Source organism: Lolium rigidum, chromosome 2 (genome assembly GCF_022539505.1).
Source record: "Lolium rigidum isolate FL_2022 chromosome 2, APGP_CSIRO_Lrig_0.1, whole genome shotgun sequence".
Classification (NCBI taxonomy): Eukaryota; Viridiplantae; Streptophyta; class Magnoliopsida; order Poales; family Poaceae; genus Lolium; species Lolium rigidum.
In genome coordinates this window covers 45,796,784-45,818,837 of record NC_061509.1, presented here as the reverse complement: position 1 = coordinate 45,818,837, position 22,054 = coordinate 45,796,784, and the positions used below count along the sequence as shown (strand labels likewise).

Genomic DNA, 22,054 nt, shown 5'->3' with positions numbered 1-22,054 from the left:
GGATGAATACCGATTATAGTCCACCCTTTGTGGCCTTTTTTTTTTGGCTTTGCTTCAAAAGTGAAAGAATGATTAAGCATGGCGTAAGCTATCAACGCTAATGTAAAGAATCCAAAAAAAGGTCCCCTAATCCTCTGCAAAAGGGTCCATGGTTTCATGGATGGATCCATCTAGTTCTTGCAAGAAACAATAAGTTATGACCTGTCATCCTCTCACAATTGGTATTACGACCAGGCTAGCTAACGTTTGAGCCAATGATGACGCTATTTTCCTTGGCGTGTGTAGCATTACAGTGCCGGCGATACGATTTGATTTTCAGTAGGAATATCTTGCAAATCAAATGGACAAAATGCCAAGGAAGAGAATATCAGAAGGTTGGATGGATTGCATGCTAGCTTGGGCATAGTGGGTCGTATTGCAGAGGATGAGTAAAGCATAAACTACACCTTGCTCTGTCGCACACTGCTATCATTCACTTGCGAGCACTTCAAGTCCAAGGAGAAACGAACACTCTACACCTCCCTCTCCCTCTCTCCTTGCTTGCTCCCACTATAAATTGTGGCACGTACGACCCTTCCAAACCAAGCCAAGTCTTCGTACACATTCATACATGCTCACACACACCATCGTTCCATGAAATGGAGCGAGGGAGAAGAAAAGGAAGAGGCATGAGAACAGCACCGCTGTTCTTGGTGCTGGTGTTCCTATTCATGGCCGTGGCGGCCGAGGAGAGAAGCGATGCCGGCAATGTCGATGTCGGTGGTGGAGGCGAAGAAGAGGCGTTTGACAAGAGGTTTTTGAAGCTGTGGACTGATGGTGGCGGCGGAGATGAGGAAGACCACCTCAGATGGTACGGCGACGATGATGAGTATGATGACGACGACGAGGAAGAAGAAGACGGACATACCGTCATGTTGGGTGGTGCCAGATGCCCGCGGCCGACGAAGAAGAAGAAGAGGAACGTTGTGAGGGTCGACGACTTCGGCGCGGCAGGGGACGGCTGCGCCGACGACACTGAGGTACATCTTTGCGTACGTACATCATGCAAGTTTTAGTTTCCACGAATGATGAATCGTTCATGCCAACACCGTGACACCTACACGGAGCTGCCGACTACCCATGGCGTGACGACAATAGCTAGCTATGTGGCAAGTGCATGGAAATGCTGAGACACTGGCCGGCGCGAAATTTCAGAAGCGTTTCCGGCCGATCGATCTTGCGTTCAATATCTTGCGATTTTTTTTTTCTGAAATCAAAAGTTCAGATCGAGAGAGCTTAGATATTTTGATTAAGTAATTTATTGTGCTGGGCGGTTCTTTCTCAAGATAACAGATCAGTCAACTTGGCACACGATGCATGCTTAATCAATTAAAGGAAAGACGACTGATTAACACTCTTCATTTGCTTAAAGGATCTTTCAGAAATGAGAGAAGAAACAGGTCTATATTGTTTCTAGTAGACATGTTTCTTCTTTTGTTTCATAATTCTTGTCGTGGTAATTTGAACTAAAATCACGACAATACATATAGAACGGAGTACATGTCACTCAGACAGAGGGCAAGGATTTGATGCTGCGTGAAAAGTAGGTAGCCAGACCATCCAAATGCAGCTAGGACGATGTCACACTTTCTATGTGCACTTTAAGCGATGTGAGCTAACCTGATAAGATAATAAAGAAGTGACAAGAGATTTGATAAGGATTGGCAGTTGCTTAGCTTAACTGGCTCATCATTCAATCATCATATCCACCGTCTGGCGGCGTGCAAATCTCGTTGAGAGATCCATCCTCGTAAGAAACATATTATCATTTGCGTGCACGTTGCCTGCCAACTAAAGCCCAAAAGAAAAGACAGAGAAACGAAAAAAGAAACAAATATCAACATCGGCAAATCGAGGAAAACGAAGACGGCCCACATACGTTGCACCCTCATGAGGCATGGGAAGTCCCACCACACTCCTAGCACATGGAAGTGCCCCATACCAAGCAACACCTTGAGCAAGGAAGCGAAGACGGCTCTGCTGCTGCCCGGATTAGTCCTACGGTTTCCTCGTTACGTGGAGGGGAGTGGGTAGGGGTACACTCGACGCCCTTTAGCAAGGAATGACGGCAACCGCAAGTGTCACCGCTTGGTGCTGGACGGGCCGACAGGGATTTCTCCTGACCCCAAGACCACCACCCCAGACGATCCGGAGTGCTCCACCCAACCTGCCGCCCACCAAGACGCGCATTAGCGGACCTACCATCCCTCTTGCCAGGGAAACCCTCCGGGCTTCTGGCCAGCCGACAAGCCTATTTTCGCCCCTATTTCATATGCATTTGACAAAAATGAGCACACTTAAGCATTTTTGCCCGAGCTTCAAAATTTTCTTAGGTCCGCCTTTAAACACACGCCACCACGGTCTTGAAGCCATCCTCGCTATCTCACTGTGGTCATCATCGCAAGGCCTAGAAGGAAAGAATGGGACAACAGGTTTAGGGTAGCAACACTACAGTCACGCGGGAGGGAACAACCTCCACCGCCTTCGCGATAGCCAGCCGGATGTGACAGCAGAGACACACAAGACCCCTTTTGGCCCGCTCAGGCCCAAACAGACCTGGAAAATCCATGTTGCCACGATGCAGTAGGCCAGCTGATAGCGCTGCCCCACCCATCCCTGTTGACGCACCTCTGCCACCTCCACGGAGAGCCACCATCGTTCCTGAGGTGGTCTGCCCAGGCCCAGATGGGGCCCAAACGGCCCAGATCTGAGTTGGTAGGGCGTCAAACAGGTGGCCAGCCGGCCGCCCACAAGCCACCACGACGTCCTGATGCCGAGAAGCCACGTTGCCACCTCAAAGACCACCCAACCGCGTCGGCCCGTCACCTGGCCGAAGGACATCGCCTAGAGTCGCACCACCACTCCACGTGCGCGGGGAAGGTCCGGCTACCGGGACCGCACGGGCAATGCCCGACGGCCCGCGCTACCGGCGGAGGAGAAGGAGAAGGAGAAGGAGTAGGAGAAGGGTGAGACGAGCGGCGGCAGCCTAGGGTTTTCCCGTGCTCGCTCGAGGGGGGGGGGGGGCGAGACAGGAGCGAGGTCGAAGAGTTTTTCGCTTTCATGCTTAGTTTGGTACTCAATATATGTTTTTCTGTACATTGCAAAAGCTGTGCTTATTTTTGAGAGCCTTGTCAGAAGAAAATTGAAGTGTCGAACTATATGTTAGTTTTCAGAGCTATTTTTTAAATTGATTTAAGGGTACTATAAAAGAGCATTTCATTTATACACGAGTGATGAGCAGCAAATTCGATTTTAGAAACCTGAAGAAGACGATGGTTATGTAAATCCAGTACCGAGCTAAGCTCACTTCATATTTCCTATTTTCATTTCTCTTAAAATAGCATGAAAATTGATGTAGAGTATCTAATTCAGTATTTCAGTAACAAGACGAAGTGAAGTGTTGAGATTGCTGATCCTTGTCCTTTAATCCTTGATCAACTACCAGGCATTCGCGAAAGCGTGGGAGAAGGCGTGCTCGCTGAAAGACGCCGTGTTCGTGGTCACCGCCAACCGCCGCTACAAGGTAGGCCCGATCAGGTTCATGGGCCCGTGCAAGGAGAGGCTGGTGATCCTGATCCACGGCACCATCGTGGCGCCGGAGGAGCCGTCGGAGTGGGACCCCAAGAGCCCACGTCTATGGCTCCTCTTCGGCGGCCTCGTCGGCGCGCGCATCCAGGGCGGCGGCGTCATCGACGGCTCCGGCTCCAAATGGTGGGCAAACTCGTGCAAGATCGACAGGTCCAAGACGTGCAAGGGCGCCCCGACGGCGGTGACCATCGACTCGTGCTCCGGCGTGCGGGTGCGCAGCCTCCACATCCAGAACGCGCAGCAGATGCACCTGACGGTGTCGCGGTCGCGCGCCGTGCGGCTGGACAAGATGGCCATCACGGCGCCGGGGACAGCCCGAACACCGACGGCATCCACGTCGCGGAGTCCACCGCGGTGACCATCACGAGCTGCCGCATCGGCACCGGGGACGACTGCATCTCCATCTCCAACGCCAGCTTCGCCGTCAAGATGAGGGGCATCGTGTGCGACCCGGGCCACGGCATCAGCATCGGCAGCCTCGGCCAGGGCGGCTCCTACGCCGCCGTCGAGGGCGTCTCCCTCGACAACGCCCGCATCGCCCGCGCCCAGAACGGCGTCCGGATCAAGACGTGGCAGGGCGGCGCAGGGTACGTCCGGAACGTCCGGTTCTCCAACGTGCTCGTCGACGACGTCGACCACCCCATCATCATCGACCAGTTCTACTGCGACCAGAAGACGCCGTGCGCGAACCAGAGCACGAATGTGCAGGTGAGCAACGTGGTGTACCGGAACATCACCGGCACGTCGAGGCGGGCGGAGGCGATCAAGTTCGCGTGCAGCGACGCCGTGCCGTGCAGCGACATCGTGCTCAGCAACATCAACTTGTTACGGGAGGACGGCTCCGAGGTGCAGACAGTGTGCAACTGCGCCATGGGGTTCGACTATGAGCCCGTTCGCCCTGCCGCGGACTGCCTCAGAAACAGCGAGTGCGACGGCGGCGGTGACAAGAAGGTCGGCGGCGAGGAGCCAAAGGCCCTGCCGCTACACACCGAACTCTGAAAACCATACGATGGTGCTGATGCAACGTTCCAGACATGCCCTTTTGACCAAGTTTGTAAGTGCTATAATTAACTAGGGTTTTTATTTATTTTTATCGTCCCTTGTACCACCCGTTGATAAATTAATCAGAGTATGATGTTTGATTTTACATGTGTCCGTGTGTGTGGTGACTGGCGAGAAAAATACTTTGCCTTTTTTTACTTCTATAAAAGAACTTATAACTATTTCGTGTTGCATGCTTAAATCTTTTCAATCTGATAAGTGTGGAGACAACAGGGTCAGGCCATCAGGGTATACTCACCTGAACATATTACTGATCAAAGTATTCAGCTTGGCCTCTTTTTCTAGAAATCATAGGTCGTCTTCTAGATTTGTGTACGATGTTTGTAACACTATTCATCCTCAATTGGATCGTACTTGTACGCTGCAGGCTACTTATAGGGTTGCAGTTGATGCACGCATGAACCCAACACATCCTTTTTCAGCTCAACATATGAACGTAGAGACATGCAAGCATGACAAATGAAATGAAAGCAAAACGAAGAACATATTGATGATAGTTTAGATTACTGCATCTGAAACATCTGGTACAGATGGAGATCGAATAGTAGTAGCTACTAGACAGGACGATCGACTCAGAAACATGACCCTCTTATATCTAGGAATGGACAGTAGTACGATTTATCTGATGACCCGCCGAAATTTATAAGGGGAACATATATATGCTAGAGGGATTTAGGAAGCACGAAACTTGGAGATGAGCTCCTTCAGGCCGGAGAGGCTGGTGGTTCTGATGATCTGGTCCAACAAATCAGCGGTGAATACCTTGTGCACGCTCGTGTGGGATTTGATGTACTCCAAGCACACATCCTTCAACCAGCAGTATCCCCTCCGCTCAGCCACCACAATAATGTCTGCCACGCTGTCTATGGTTAGGTAATAACTGGCCAATGTCTCTTCACAGATTATCTTCAGCTTTTGGAGATCATAATGGACCGCAGCTTCAAGCAAATTTAGCACATGAGTGACCTCTCCTTTCTCTTCTTCTTCTGCTCCATTGTTCACAGTGTTGTCTTCTTCCTCTTCTTTTGCTACATTGTCCTCCATGTCGCCTCCTTTCTCTTCTTCTTCCACTCCATTGTTCTCACTGTTGTCTCCTTCTGCTCCATTGTCCTCAGTGTAGTCTCCTTCCTCTATATCTCCTTCATTCTCCTCCATTAGGATGAACCATGCAACTGCGTCGGTGTAGATGAAGGTAAGCAACGTACTAAATACGTTTGCTTCGATGTCATTTATCTTGAGGACACTTGGCGCAGTAGCGCCCTCATCCATGGCGCCGAATAGCTGTGCCTTGAAGACCGTAGATCGGGCTGCAAGCACAATCCTGTGCGCCGCGAACTTCTTGCCACCAACCTCAAACGTAATGTCGGCACCCTCCTTTGTGAGGAGAAGGTTGCTGAAATGGCTTTGCATGTCATACGGCGGCAATTGGATAAACACAGGAGCCATGGTACCGGTACCGGTGGCCTGCTGCTCAGTGTTGTTTTTTCTCTTTTTGCGGGGATGCTCCTCAGTATTGTTATCCGCCCTGATGACAACAAGGTCGCATCGGATGGCGAAGCTATCGTTCTTAAGGTGTCTCGATCTTTCCAGAGCGTCGTTTCGCATGAACGTTGAGTAGCCCATAGCAACATCGATGTCATATTTGTTATCTCGACGTATGATCGTTGGCACCTGCAACTCTGGTTGATCAATGAAACTTAACTCATACTGAACCTTGATGCCCTGGCTGACACCTTCATGTCCTCCCACATCGTCGTCACTCTCAAGTATAAGCGACATATACTCCTCATTGTCATCATCGTCATCCTTACCATTTGGGTAGTACTTGACAATCCAGCGATGGCCACCAACCAGGAAAGGACGAGACGAGATGCAACTCTTGTTTGGTGTTGTGCCTTTGGTGTTGGAGTATCCTTGGACCACGAGCAAGTGGTACCCGCTGTCCGCGCGAGCGTCGAAGGGCGACGAGGTGGAGTCGCACAACTTACCATCGACGATGAGGGACACGCCAGCGAAAGCCATGTCCGACGAGGCGACGAGTGGTAGAGCTGCGAGAAACACCAGGATATGCGTGAGAATCAACTACTATGGGGCTCAGTTCGTACATGATGATGTACTGGGCAAAGAATGATCTAAGAAATTAAATCTAAAGTCAGGGGGGAGGCATATCATCGCACGTATACTTACGGAGGATCGCCGGAGCGGCCGGACAGCCGCTGTGGGAGAAGATGAGACGATCCTTTGGAGGAGAGATTTGCCAGAGGAGGACCGGAGAGAGCAAGGCTGAGGTTGGGCGCATTTATATAAACACTCCTCCTCTTCTCAAAACCTCGTCGTGTTCAAACCTGATTATTCCCGAGCGCCTCCTCGATAGCTTAAACACGTACGCACTATGCCGTATTAATGCAGGATTACAGTTCCGAGGAGACAATCGGTTGCGCCTGACCTGAAATCGATTCATTTTGTTCACACTGGTACTGCATGCACGTACACGCGCTGAAAAACTGTTGTACACCCAACGCCCTCTCGGCTCTCTATGCTCCCGTGCCAACACAAACCACACCCAAAGGCGAGCACACGACATTAGTGAGAGTGCAAATCGATTGCCACCTCGCCAGCATTTGTACATCGTAGTAGTCAATGAGAATTTCGTCGTGATCAAACGCAGCAATTAGCAAGAAGTGCCCCTATCCATTTCTTTTTTGGTTGTTTTTTAAGGAAAATGCCATCCACTACGGGAGAATTGGACTTTGCCGTGCACCAAAATCGCACGGCAAAGGGGCAAATCGGCTCGGCAAAGCCTTTGCCGTGCGGCCATGCGCGGTAAAGATTGCTCGGCAACGACCCGCCAGGCAAAGCCATATTTATCGTGCGTCGCGCGAAAATCGCACGGCAAAGGCTTTGCGCGACGCAGCTTTGCCGTGCGTTGTGACTTCTTTGTCGTGCGCTTTTCTTTGCCGTGCGGCACTCTTTGCCGTGCGCTTTCCCTCCAACCCGCACGGCAAAGACTTGGCTTTATCGTGCGCTTCCCCTCCACCCCGCAGTGCACAGGTGGGCGGCCTTTGCCGTGTGGTGCACGGTCAAGATGGCCTTTGCCGTGTGCACATGTCTTTGTGAAAATTTTCCAGATTTTTCATGTTTCCCCATTAATCCCTGCATATGCAATTCACAAATATCAATAATCATCCAGATACACATATAGCACAATATATAGAGCATTTGCACATCATCAACAACAAAGTTCACACACGAATAGTCCAACAAAGTCCATACAATTGTCCATACAATAGTCCAACAACAAAGTCTCCAACATAGAATGTTCCAAGTCGCACAATAAAGTTCATACAACCAACATCAACCTTCGCCATTTCCGTGGCCACTTCCTTGTCCTTCTCCACCTCCTTGTCCTCCTACAAGTTCATAGATGCATAAGTGGCATGGAATGGCTAAAATTGACATGTAAGGCATGAGAGAACTAAAATTGACATGGAATGGCTAAAATTGATATGGTGGAATAGCTAAAATTCAAGTACCTCACAAGTGACATGGTATGGGAGAACTAGAAGTGTAGAAGAACCTACAAGTGTAGGAGAACTCACCTAGAAACTGCTGCAGGCTCCGGATGATGCCCGTATTGTTGACGGTCATCTGAGGTGTCAGCGGGCTCTAACTTGGGCCAACATGTGCGGATCAGGCGCGGGCTGCAATATCCAAAGTTCGGTTAGACAACGAACAAGATTGAGACGGAGATATTAAGTTAACCACTTACCCAGTTGAACATAGGAGGACACGACGTGCTAGGAGCACTACTCCCCGGTGGGGAAGTCAGCACGGCCTGGTTCATGAACATCTGCTGGAACATATGTTGTTGTTGTTGTTGTTGTTGTTGTTGTTGCATCTACTGCAACATCTGCTGCTGCATTTGCATGCTGTCCCTAAACTGCTGCTGCATCTGCATCTTCTCCTCTTGGTTCCTCCGTTTCCTTTCTTCCATCTCCGCCTACGTTGTGTTGCCGCGATGTCAGTAAGATTGCAATGGAAAACATGTAATGAAGCGTAGAGGATCGACGAAAAACTTACCCGTAACTTCTCGACAGCTAGATCCGAAACTCGTGGGCGGATCTCTACACGAGGCTGCTCGCTCGTACGCTCACGACGGATCTGGCGTAAAGATGGAATGGTCCTTGGGTCGACTAACCCGTCAGCAATCCATAGGCGGCCACCCTTCTTGCCTTGTCCCGCAAGCACAGTTACATCATCAACGAGAGTTTGTAAAAAGAAACTAGAGGTTCATCAATCTAATTACAAGATAGCTTTGAAGAAAAAAAACAAGACCTAGCTGTTATATGTGCTGCCATGTTAGACTCTCTATAACAATGATTAAAACTCGACCTTCCCGATTACTCCTCCGCAATCTGCATACACTGAAGTTGCCTCGTTGCAAATTTGTTCCTGTCCAGAGCAATAATGAATGACTTCCATGGAATATGTTGATTTCTATATCGTTAGCCCCCATCGAAACTGCTACTTGTAATCCATATTGCGTAGCCAAAGCTTCAGCCATAGCAACTATGGCCACGTGAGGAATGAATTTTGTAGCTGCTGCAATAAAGGTGCCATTTCTTTTTTGGTTGTTACTTCATGTTTGTAAAATTTGACCAACAAGTAGTGAAGTACATATACATACTCCTCCCGTTCTCATTTAGTCTGCATTCTACAAATTATGAGTCCAATTAGCAAGTCATTTAATAATACTCCCTTCATAAAAAAAGAATAATATCGCATATTTATTTAAATTTAAATGTATCTAGACACTAGATCGCGTCTAGATACCTTCAACTTTAGATAAATCTGTGACATCTCTTTTTAAGACGCAGGGGGTACTAGTTTGATATGTAAACAACCAATCTAAGTTATTTAAATTAATGACATCCAATAGAGGGAACATTACTGCTTCGTGTTCTATGTTACTGTTGGTTACAAAGTTAAAATATAGACTAATTCAAAACTAGTTCCAGGCCTAGGATGTAGAGTATTTGAGAACGGATAGACTATAGTTTGTCGGTGTTTTTACAAAATTAATGAGTTAAGATAAAGGCAACTAAACTAGGGCAGATTTTTTGGTTAATAAAAGTTGGTCAAGAGAAAACATTAAAAAAAGAGCTACAACGCCAGCTTGGAAACTAGGCCATCCATAGCCTAGTGGGCTTGTGCCGGTTGACAGTCTCATGGCCACTCAGACTTCTGAATACAAATTCTTAATGGAGACAATCCTTCGGAGGAGATAAATAATAGGTTCATATATTATTCTTCCTGAGGTACCCAAACCCACCATCTTTGTCTAAATACCATCCTATCAGCTTGTGCAATGTGATCTTCAAAATGGCATCCAAGTACTTGCTAATTAATTTGAAGTATATCCTCCTTGAAATTATTTCTAAAGGGCAATCGACATTTGTCTCGGACGGCTTATTATTTATAATGTAATCACAGCTGACGAATGCTTTCATTTTATGAATGAAGAATGGAAGTAAGAGAAACGTTCACTGTGCTCGGTGTGGATCCCAAGATCCCCTACACAAGGCCCAACCTGGCCGCTCACCTTCGGTTGGAGGAGGCCGTCACAACCATGCCCGGGTCGCCGCCCTAGCGCCCATGTGGTACAAGCAGAGCAGCAAGTTGCCGTCACTCGCATGATCCTTCCCAGACGCACGAGCGCACCACTGTGGCCCTCCATGCCCTGACGGGTCTAGATCAGCACCAGGGGACGAAAGCTGCTCGTCTTGGCTCTTGGGCACATGCAATAGCCTGATCTTGTGTGACGACAGGAAGCCACCCAGTGTCGTCGCCCTGGCCAACCCGTCCACCGGTAAGCCTCTCGCCGCTGCCATGCGTCACCGACATCATCACTCGTCTCAACCCGGAATGGCACTCGCTCCGGATCACCCGCTCCCGCCGCGCGATCTGGCCGGAGTGCCATCGCCTCTTCTCTCCGAGCAAGAGTCGCTCGCCATCACAACTCGTCGTTCGGCTGCCGGCCATGGCTCTACCTCTCCTGATCCGGCGGTCATCTGCCTCGTCTCCGGCCGACCGCGCGATCTGGCCGGAGTGCCATGCCCTCTCCTCTCCTCTCCTCTCCGAGCAAGAGTCAAAGTCTAAGTCATAGTCACACGCGCAATCCGCACGCGGTGTGTGAGGAGAGCTTCTTACTTATAGAGTCGACATCAGATTTCAATTTTGAAGAGGGAGGTGCGAGCGGGAACAAGATGATGGGCCGGTGCTAATTTCGCTTCTCTCTTGATCAGCTTCCCTCGTTGATCGTGGGGAGCTAGATGAGCGGCTGAGATTTACACCGCCACAGATCGGTGACATGGATAACATCTTGCCGAACCAAATCAATTAAATTCGCGGTGATTAAATGACCTGTGATTACGGGATATACAAGGCCAGCGGATCAACTCTATGGAGGTATTTAATATAGACACCGAGATGCAGGACTGACGGTTCGGTTCTCTGAATGTAGTTAATGTGTGCTGCCCCGCTCTGCCCGTGGACACGCCCTAGCTGTAATGCGAAGGCACGCAGCTTACATGGACTAGGCACGTAGCAATTTGATCAGGTCATAAAATTATCTTTCCTCACCTCTCTATTGCTTGCCACATCAATCAGCCACCTGGGTTAATTCTTTTTGCGAGCAAATGAGGAATCAATCAGCTCCGTAGGTGCTTAACCATGTTATCTTTTGCTCATCGGTCGATCAATGCTCTTTTGGGAACCACACATGTGGAATGGGCCAAAACAAACGCAGTATCCAACCTCTTCGTGACTTGTGGCGCCGGCTGAGACAATCATGATATGTTACTTGGTCAGCTAATCAAGCAAGTCATGATCGATCATGCTACAGCAGCTTTCATTTACTGCTAGCACTAGACATTTGACATGCACCACCTGCATATATTTGCTATTACCTGGCCATCACATAACTGAATCATTTTCCTCAGTGTAGGCGCAAAACTAGATTACCGGCAGCAAATTAGTAACAAAAAATAGTATTCGGCACTCAAAATTTTGGCACAACTTCTCATCTTTTTTTATCATTCACAACACACAACAAACAATAATGTGCACACATCACAAATCATATCATTTCAAATACAAAAACCCACAAGACTCGAAAGTATGACCAGCTACTTAGTATCACCACAACTCCCTGGCCAGGAGCATTACAAAGACGACCCTACAAGTACGAAAACGACAGTATCACACACACGCCACGGCCAGCATATCACCAGCAGCGGCACCGCCAATGCCAGCTTTAGAGGACATGCCAAACTCCAAAGAGGCCAAAAACATTACGAGGACCTAAACTACTTACTTCAGATCATCTTAGCCTTTTCTTCTTTACCTGAAAATCACAAAACAACAAGATAATAAGTATCAGATGTATAAAACGAGGACACAATAAGCAACTACTTGGAAATTGGAATTGGGGTGTAAATCTAAAGGAGGAAGTCATGGACGGTTTTAGAAAAAAAAACTCAAGACTAGATAATGGATATGATAGAATTTGTACGCAAAATACAGCATGATCCTACATATGAACAACTCTCATCTGCAACTTACTGTTGCAAATAGCTAACTGGAGTAGAACTCTGGCAAACAAGTACAAATAGGTATATTGGATACATCTTAACTATCAGTAGGTAACTATATAGTACAGGAACAGTCTCCACTGCTTCACATCAAATACAATCTATCACAAATCATTTTGACTACCACATCGAAGAAATATGAATGTTGTCTACTTATCAGACCATCGGTAAAAAAGTTGAAATTTGGTGCTCAAAATAAGCTCTTCACAAGACATTTGCTTGTCATTTTTACACAGGACACAAAAAATGTCGGTTTCGTGCGAAACTACACACATGGATTGTTGACATATACGCGTGAAATTTTTGTTCGTAATTTTTGTGATATTTTAAAATGTTTTTCTCGGTGGCAGAAGCATAAGCACCTGAGATCAAAATTGCATTTCCATCAGTTAAGCAGTAACATAATTAATCTTTATAAGCCAGCATTAATTGTGTTGAATCACAAGAGTAGAAAATACCAAAACCCTGAATACACATTGATCTAGCAGTCCAGATCATCTCCGACAAGTGCAACCACAGCCAAAAGATAGCAAATACCAAAAAACCCTCATATTAAGTAAGAACTCAATCTCCAAGTTCAACCCAAATAAAATAATAATCTGGATTCAGATTATTGAGCAAGACAACAACTAAATCAAGGAAGCCCACTAGATTAGGTCAAAGGAAATGTCTTGTGAGGCTTTTGACCATTTCAAAATAAGTGTACAAGTAAACAGGTTGCTGGTTCAATCAATCTACGTAGATAGATAGATGGAGCAGGAAATGCTAGCTTAGCTAGCTCCAGGCCTGAACCTCAATTTATACAAGTATAGCTAGTTCTTGATACATGACTGCTCACCTGATTGTTGTGGGCACACTTGTTATTACAGCAGTTGGCATTCCTCAAATGCATGCGTAAATAGCTCCTGAATTGAAGAGAAAATTAGGAGATATGAGCTAATAAAACATTGCATGCTTGAAATCTTACTACTAATGTTTACAAGTAACAAGTACAATAAATTATTGGTAAGAACTGTAACCAGACACACGAGGAAAAACTAGAAATGGAGTAATAAGAAGTCATATTTACTATTCAATATATTAAGCACAATTTCATAGTAAGCTATGGAAGTGGCACCACCATGAACAACCAGATTAGCATGTAATCAGGTCAGACAATCTGGAGTAATTCCGCAATAACATCAAATTACAAACATCAGCTATTCATCATGCAACCAGAGCAAACTAAGCAAGAACAGTCTAAGCCAGTGCAGCCGTGTGCGCAACAACTCTTTCATGGAGCAAAGCGAGTGCAAGTGCAAAGCATACATGTCGGCTCATCCCTAAAGGCATACAAGCCACCATTTCCAGATGGGTGCCACCAATTGATTAATCTCGTTGGATACATCAATAATATGAATTTTCATGGCAATACAAAAATTTCGCACGAGCACAATGAATTGAGGCTCTTCTTCTCTCTACGAGCATAAGCAAGAAAAAAAAAGCTTGCTTTTTTAGGTCTGGACGCGGAGAGGACCACAGATGGGTAGCTTACTATGGCTTGTGAGGTCGACACGGGCATACTGAAGCCATTGAGGAGGACCTCCATCTCCAGTGCCTCGGCTGCTGCAGCTGCTTGGCTCCTTGCCGTTTCCGTCATGGCAGCCAGCGCACCACAAGCTGCTGCCGGCGGAGGAGGTGCTCCATGGCCTAATGCAGCAGAAATGAGCAGACCTTTAGATACATGACAGTGAACCTGGAACAGAGTATGGAAGGAAGTACAAAACTACATGAATCAAGCCTGATTGTTGTGTTGCACGAGCAGCACCGAAAAAGGACAAAGTTATGACGAAACGCAGAAGGATGCACCTTACTACAAGTTGTCGTGGCCGCTCTTGTCCCCAGCGTTGTCCAAGTGGAGCAAGTCGTCGTTCCTGAACCCACCACTGCCCACAACAACATTGTCAAAGCCTTTTTCCCAAGCAAGTTGGGGTAGGCTGCACGTCCTTGTTGACGTCCAGCGTAGGTCTTTGTCAACCCTTCTTCTTGTGTGTCAACGCTGAGGCAATGGTCAGCCAGTTGCCGCACATGTGTCTTAAATTCTAACAATTTAGTAGTGAACAATTACTTTAAAAATGAAATAAAGATCAATCAAAGCATGCACAGATAGAAAAATATAAGTCATGCCAATTAATCAAGATGGCATGCTGCTCATGGTTCGCCAAGTGGAATATTAAATCATATATCTGGTGGGAAGATACTTGAACATAAAATGAGCAACCAGAAAGTGTGTTGCACTTTGTTCCTCACCAACCATAAAAATGAGACTTAAATACTAAAGAGTCACAGGAGCATTGCTCCATCATATTGTTGCAGTTTGTTCCTCATCATTTGACCCTCACAGATTTAATAAAGGGGATATAAAAATACACAAGAAGATTAAAAAAGTTTGTGTAATTATAAGCTCAGCTAGTGTTCTGATAAATCATAAAAAAGTAAACAAATCATGTAGACAATGATTTAAAAAATGTAGATAACAATTGAACAAACTGAGACAACAACTATGAAATTCTCCCAGTAGCACCTAAGGAACATAACTTTTTGTTTATGAACAGAAACAGGCATTTAGAAACTGAGGAATGAAACCAAAAAAAATAGCTCAAAATATGAAATATCTTCTCATGAATGCCGTGGCATCTCTGAAGTCTGACATGTGTTGTGCATTTCATGACTCATCCAGCATTTTTGCAGTTGTGGGCACAAAGCTGACCAATGGTAGAATGGGAGAGTGGGATATATTTGAAAACATACACCAATGTGTAGTCAACCATCATTCCTCTTGCGAGATCAAGCTATTCCTACAATGAACTACCGAGGGCACGACGGCAGAAAAAATAGAACTATAAAAACTACAGTTTTTAGCCCATAGTTACTAATTAGTGGTAATGACTTTCAAAAACTCAGCCTTATCACTATGTCAACCCTTATTGACAAATGCTAACCCTGATTATTTACATAACCAGTAGTGTAGTACTTCTGTCTCCTCTAATCTACATGCAACACCGGATCTCTATTTTAACAGCAACTAGAGACATTATCACAAAAAGTCATAAATGATTATTAGTAGAGCAAAGCATGTTAGGAAGCTAAATGCTACAAACTACCTTATGGTAAGCATCCACTTTCGAACAACTATCCAACCTTGCATACAAATTTTGTGTAAGCCTTCAGTCAAACAAATTCTGAACCAAATCATCTAGCCCTGAATCTACTAACGACAGCTCCCAGAATCCAATAAAGTAGCGCCAAGACGCTTTTTCTTAAACCTACATGCTCCGAAGACAAGGGATGAGAAGTCTCACCGGCTGAGGTGAAGGATACCGACACAGCTGACGTCGCCAGGAACTTGGCGGCGGTGAAGGATACCGACACCATCTTTCCTGCCTGCAATTACAAGATAACAATATTACAAACTTTTCTTAATGCAGGATAAAAACGTGATGTCATGGGCACATGAAATCCTACACAGAAAAATTAGTTCTTGGATAAGTTATTTTCAGATACTAGGAGCAAGCCTGGAGCTTTCTTGTGACTGATACTTGTTAAAATATGAAAAGCGAAGTGCTTTTCAATGGATCGGAGTACACTCACAAAATAAATAGCATGTCAAATCACCATTGGATGAGAAATCAAACTATTTTACAATCCGTATAAGTGCGAGAGCTTGCTTGCCAAATGCTAGCCTGAATGTTTACATAACCAGTAGTTTAGAACTTATGTCTCCTCTAATTACAAGATTACACAACTTTCTTTACTTCAGTGGGCTGATAAAATTCTAAGAAGCAGACGACGAGACAAACTTTGCGGAGATTAAGGAAGCTCACCAAAATGGAGCCACCGGCGCTACAACCACCACGACATGTTCCTGTTAAAACCATAACTAGGCCCCAAAGATAAAGTGTAGCATGTCAACATGAAGCAGAAGATGATTTACCTCCTTCTAGGCAGACCGGTGACTGCGGTCAGTTTGTGGCGCAAGCTGGATCTTCTTCAGCACATACCTGCACGAGACACGGAGGTCCTTACCACAAAAAAAAACTTAAGTAAAACTGATCTGAGTAGGTAAGTGGAAGGGGCGGTGCTATTCAGAGTTTCAGAGTCACTTCTTCACTACCTTGTGCCTCACTACAGAGCAGAGTCAAATTCTCCTTTAGCAATCCGCTCCAACACCTCTTACTTGTCCATGCTCATTTCCCAATCTGTGCGAACACCTCATACTGATCAATCCTTGTGGAGTCTGTTGCTCACACACAGCAGGATAATTTCTTTCTTTTTTCAGTCCTGAGGGTTAAAAGGATAGAAATATCAGTACTTCTGTCAAGCAATGGTGAATAATGCGGAACATCACGTGCATTGAAGTACCCGCATAACTCAATTGCTTGGTTAATAATGAAAAAAAGTATTTTTAGAGATACCAAAACAAAATGGCTCCACGAAACATTTTTGAGGAAAAGGAGATGGGGAACACATGAGCTCACAAGAAAAGACAAGCAATCCATAATTACAAAGGCAACGAAAGGGAAGCATTAGGGGAGATTAAACCAAAATGTTCAAAATAATTCAGAGTAAAAATATTGTTCCTATATAATACAGATTTGAGGGAATTGGGTTCAGGACTGGATCCATTAGATACCATACCAAATTAGGAACCAAAACTTCCAGCTGTGGTTGTTGTAATAGTGTTTTCGGTAACACAATTAAATAGTGACCAGGTAGAATCAGGACATGATCATCTAATACAAACGCTGATCAACTGGATGCTTTGTAAAAATAAATATGGTATGCATCTCACTAGCAGGAAGACCGCTGAATTTTTTATTGATCATCACAGAGAACAACACTAGAAAAAGACCTAAGAATGAAGGATTTATACCAATTTGCCAAGGAAAAGGAGCAGCTACCTTTGGCCATCCTGTCGCTAGCAGGGCAGGGGTGCTTACAGCGTGTCGGCGGCGGTGGTCTTTGTCCGGGGCCGGCACGAGCAAGAGCATGGCTTGGTCGCAACCCACTAGCAAGAGGTGCAGCTCCTCCCACCGTCTTTGTTCCTGCATATGCACACCACAACTTTTTTACCGATTGAAACAAATTTGCATCCACACATGCATATGCTTGGGTCTAGTGCCTATATATTCAACAGAGATAAAAATAAGCGAACAATACATGAAAGGGGGAGAAAGAGACCTCACCAGCAGCAGCAGCTCAGAGTGGTGGCTGGTTGGAGTGGTCACCAGTAGCAGCAGTAGCGTTGTCCAGGTGGAGCAACTCGTTGTTCCTACACCCCATCCTCGCCTTCACGACCTCCTTGGGCTGTACTAGCATTTGTGAGACGCATCAACATTATTTTCATGTGTCGAAAAACAAAAAAGCGAGAAAAGGTAAGAGAATGACTGAAATACTGATATAGTCAACGCACAATCCTTTATCGTGCATATCTTTGGTTTCACCATTAGAATTATGAATGGATTGATATCCTGAAGGACGGTTAACATTGTTCATACATATACAATATAAAGATTTTTGGGCTACAGCAAATCACTTTATACAAGCTCGGTAAAACAAAGATGATGACCTGACACCATAATTGGAATCTTTCACATAGCATATAGTTAAGAAACAATCCATTTACAGATGCACACATGGCAAACAGAAAAAAAGAAAGACAAACTTCGATGCTTTTGGAAATAGACCAGACGCTCAATCCTCTCATATAATACTTGGACTTGTGCTGATTGATCTCCTGGACTACACGGTAAACACCAATTCTAGACCAACCATTGCCTTTTTCATACCTCGTAAACTGATCAAATCCATCACTCCCAACAATTCGGTCCTCATAAAAATCTTGTGTAATGGTAGGTAGCTTGCTTGACTCGTGATGTACCATATTTTAGATGCTACTGCTTGTGCAAAAATAAATAAATCATATTGTGTTCAAACATATATATGTTTTTCTTCTTGCCCTTAAAAATAACATCAACCTTTAAAAACAAAGCTACTGCCCCAGCTGATCGCCCTCTCAAGCTCTCAAGCTATCTTCACAATACTAGTAGAAATGTGTGGGAAACACTACACTACAGTACAGAATGAAGATTTTAGTTAATTAAAACATAACTGCTGCTGACACCTACTATGCAATAGACAGGCTTCATATTTTGCCCAGTCGAGAGTGCTACTGGTCATATCCAACTTTATCTTTCCTTTTATATACCACACTTCAGATTTTGTAGGACTACATGATCATTAGAGGTTAGAGCATGTAAATGTAGAACTTTCCAATGTAATCATTTCAGCTACCTTTTTTTTTTTTGAACAATCAGCTACCTATTTGAGAAGGGGCAAGAAACTCTAGAGAACTTTTCCGTAAACATGGCAGCACTTGGACATCTACATGTTACGAAGATTTTGCAGCATGTCAAATATATGAAATTATAACTGTAAACATCAAGGTTTCTTTTCTGGAAATAAAGATCGAGATACCATACGGTCTGACAATACTAACAAGCAGAAATGAGGCACTAGTTAGGATAATCTTGTAAACATATTTTCCAGTATTAATATGGTAGCTGCGTCCAACAAGCGATTTCATGCAGATAAACATGTCTCAGAGGTTCAAATCGGCTTTCGCAAGCCAGTTGAAGCTCACCATTGGCAACTAATGATATCAACAACAAAGGAGTACCAGCTAGTACAGTAAAACTGGCAAAGTAAAAAGAGAGAATGGTCACCCACGCAAATCGGCAGCACTTATACATCCACATGTTCACCTATGTGGAATTATTGTGAACATCATGGCTTTAAATATAATAAAATAATCAAAACGAAAGAGACACACCATGATTAAAATGTTTAATCCATCATAGTAGAATATTTCAAAAAACGCAGCACCTACACCATAACCAACTTGGCACAGATATTGTATCATTGGGAAAAGCAACCCGGTCTATATATAGCAAGTGAATTGAACTGGCTAGAAACAAAAAAGACAAGGTGATGTACATCTTGGAAATTAGCATAGACATGATCATGTCACAGGAGTTGCAAAATAGCAATATAAAAATAAGTTTATACTTTCGAGAACGACAGCTTAGTCTACATATAGTTCAGTGCGTACTCGCACAACTTTGGAGTAAAGACGACAAATGTTAACTTCTGACATAAGTAGAAGATACTGTACTAAACTATCTTCAAAACTATATAAAGGACTACAATTACATACAAAGTATGTGCTGTTGTATAATAGCAAAGGCCACTGATATTTTAAGATCCAAAACATATTCAGAAGATCAAATTGATAGGAACCACGTGCCTCTTAAATAAACACGGCAATAGAGGTCAAGCATATGTTACAATTGATTTCAGAATACGAAATCGAGCGCAACAAATAACCAATGATGCAAAACACCATCACATCACATCACATCACATCACATCAAAGTAGTAAATAAAAACGAATCTTAGTGCAGGAGCCTCATTCACAGCAATCATACCTCACTATGGCAGAACTGCACTCAATAAAGACATGCAGCTGCATCAGGCTTGGGTCGTCGTCTAGGTCCCAGGCAGCTGGAATGCCTGAGCAGCAGGGCATGTGCAACATGTTCACCAACCATCAGCACGCAGAACAGCTCCTCCCGCTCAATCTTTCAGTCTTAAAATAAAAGCAATGACCATTAAACAGAGAACATTCTATCCTAAATTTCTAGTCTTTTAAACGTTCAGTTTAAATATTAACTGTCCTTCCTCTATAATATAAGCATGCACTGAGAATTATACATGAACATTCACTGAGTAGATGGAAGCTATATTAATCACTTATTATTCACAACACTTCCCTAAAAATTCAGAATCTTAACTGAGCAAGAGAGAAATTCATATCCTAAAGTGAATTAAATAAACATAACTTACAATACTTGGGCATCAAAATTACTGCTGTCAAACTATTCTGAACCAATTCATGCATTAAAATAGCGCTAAACTTTCACAATTGGAATGAAATAGACATAAGTGGAAATTGATCTCAGACCTTGATTCAGAGATTCATATAAACATGTAGTTTTTCGAATTTGTTTTATAAATCTGCACTAAAGGGCAAATGGGCAGCAATAGCAACACGGTGTATTCATGCATCTCGCCCAGCTCGGACTAGCTAATTCTCCACAGCCAAAGAAACAAGTATGAGTTGACACCAGAGTTGTAAAGCAGCAATTCCCAATTTGATACAGACACTATCGTGATTGGCCGGTGGAGATTACGTGAAGTAGAGACTGCACTTCCCTTATCCAGCAGACTGGTCGTTTAATCCATTAAAACCACGACCACCAAAAGTAAGCAAGTTTGAACCAAATTGCACTTTCAGCCCCCATAAAACCATATCAAAATGATATGCTCATTCCCTAGCGCCGCCAGCATACACGTATCAAAATCCACGAACCAGAGCATCTTGAACCAATAGGATAGGAGCTTCCCATACCTGGAAACTGTTGCCCCTCCAAGGTAGCTGCAAGGGATGTGAGGGAGAAGCTGCTGGACCGGCGGGACTACAGCTAGGAAGCCTCGCACCTCCTCCTGTTGCTCTGTCAAGAAACATTATTTCAGTCAAAAAAGTGAAACGGGGGAACCAAAGGAATAGGTTCAGGGTACTGGATACCATACCTGCACGTCGGCGTCCCGGAGCAGGGGGCGGCGAATGCCACGGTCTGGGCCTCGGTGGAGACGGAGGGCAGAACGGCGGAGCTGCGCCTCCGCGTCCGCTAGGCCGGCACCACCTCGCCGGGTGAAGCAGCACCGGCCCGGCGCGCGCGCGACGCGGGCACCAGGTTCGACGGAGAGCTGCAAACCGTCGTACCGGTGCACGCGCGCGCCGGCGAACGAGCCGCCGCGACGCAGTAGTACTTGCGGGCACCGCCTCTTTCCTCGGCGAGGCCATGGCTTCCGCGGTCGTTCTGGTGCAGGAGACGGAGGGAGGGGATGGAGGAGGTGAGAGGGAAGAGCGGCGACGGAGGCGGCGGAGGCGACGGCGGCGGCGGCGGCGTTCGATCTGGGTTTCGTTGGGTAGGGGAGGGAATCGAGTTGGGTGTGGCGGGATCGAGGTGGAAGGGAATGGAGAAATGATGGGATAAAGTAGGGTTTTTGGGTCTAAATTATTTTGTTCAGCGCGGGGAGCGCATTGACCGTCCACATTACATCGGACGCAAATATATATATTCCAGTTATTTTTCTATTCACACAAATATGATCCACACATATTCCTGTTATATAGTTTCAGTTTGCTTAAAATACCTCCATCTGAAACCAAACTATCAATATATCCTTTGTGACCCACTAAAGGAAGAAAAAATTGACGGATGTTGACGGCCTTGATCCTACGCCGACGACTTTTCTCGGGGTTGTCGGCATAGGTATCGAGGAAGGGAGTGGAGAAGTGTGGTCGTTGGCGTAGATGGACCTAGCCGTCGGCGTTGGCTAAGTATGCCCTTTGGCATACAGCAGGCCATCGTTGTAGCCGGCCATCCTGACGGACTACACGACGGGGGCAGGTCGATGACGTCAGCATAGATTTTTTTTTGTCGAGCTGATCATGCTTCTGTTCTTATTTACTTATTTCCCAAGATATTTGGAATATAGTTATATTATTTAAATATATAAATTTGAGGGATGCCGATTAGCGGTATCCA

At 45.3% G+C, this 22,054-nt stretch overlaps 1 protein-coding gene, 1 long non-coding RNA gene, 1 other non-coding gene and 2 pseudogenes across 10 annotated transcripts; 1 reads left to right on the top strand and 4 right to left on the bottom strand.

Moving 5' to 3' along the window:
- The first annotated feature begins 638 nt into the window (after positions 1–638).
- On the top strand, positions 639–4,626 carry LOC124689655 (annotated as a pseudogene).
- A 735-nt stretch (positions 4,627–5,361) lies between these two features.
- On the bottom strand, positions 5,362–6,711 carry LOC124689654 (BTB/POZ and MATH domain-containing protein 3-like). Its single transcript, XM_047223148.1, has 2 exons — positions 6,237–6,711; positions 5,362–6,092 (listed from the first exon to the last, which is right to left on the bottom strand). Exons 1-2 carry the CDS (start codon positions 6,709–6,711, stop codon positions 5,362–5,364), a joined length of 1,206 nt encoding a protein of 401 aa, XP_047079104.1.
- A 5,054-nt stretch (positions 6,712–11,765) lies between these two features.
- Positions 11,766–21,124, bottom strand: LOC124691694. 8 transcript variants are annotated; one of them, XR_006999104.1, is made up of 13 exons: positions 21,033–21,124; positions 20,851–20,953; positions 19,868–20,028; positions 17,567–17,687; positions 17,282–17,425; positions 16,495–16,661; positions 16,315–16,381; positions 16,205–16,223; positions 15,683–15,764; positions 14,190–14,422; positions 13,876–14,030; positions 13,180–13,246; positions 11,766–12,094 (listed from the first exon to the last, which is right to left on the bottom strand). It is a non-coding gene; the product is annotated as an uncharacterized LOC124691694 (long non-coding RNA). The 8 variants fall into 8 exon arrangements; XR_006999103.1 differs by having other exon boundaries at positions 16,205–16,381; positions 17,567–17,692; XR_006999099.1 differs by having other exon boundaries at positions 16,205–16,381; positions 17,562–17,687.
- Positions 14,632–14,718, bottom strand: LOC124693837 (annotated as a pseudogene).
- Positions 14,973–15,066, bottom strand: LOC124693858. The gene has a single exon (XR_007000306.1). It is a non-coding gene; the product is annotated as a small nucleolar RNA R64/Z200 family (small nucleolar RNA).
- Positions 21,125–22,054: the final 930 nt, after the last annotated feature.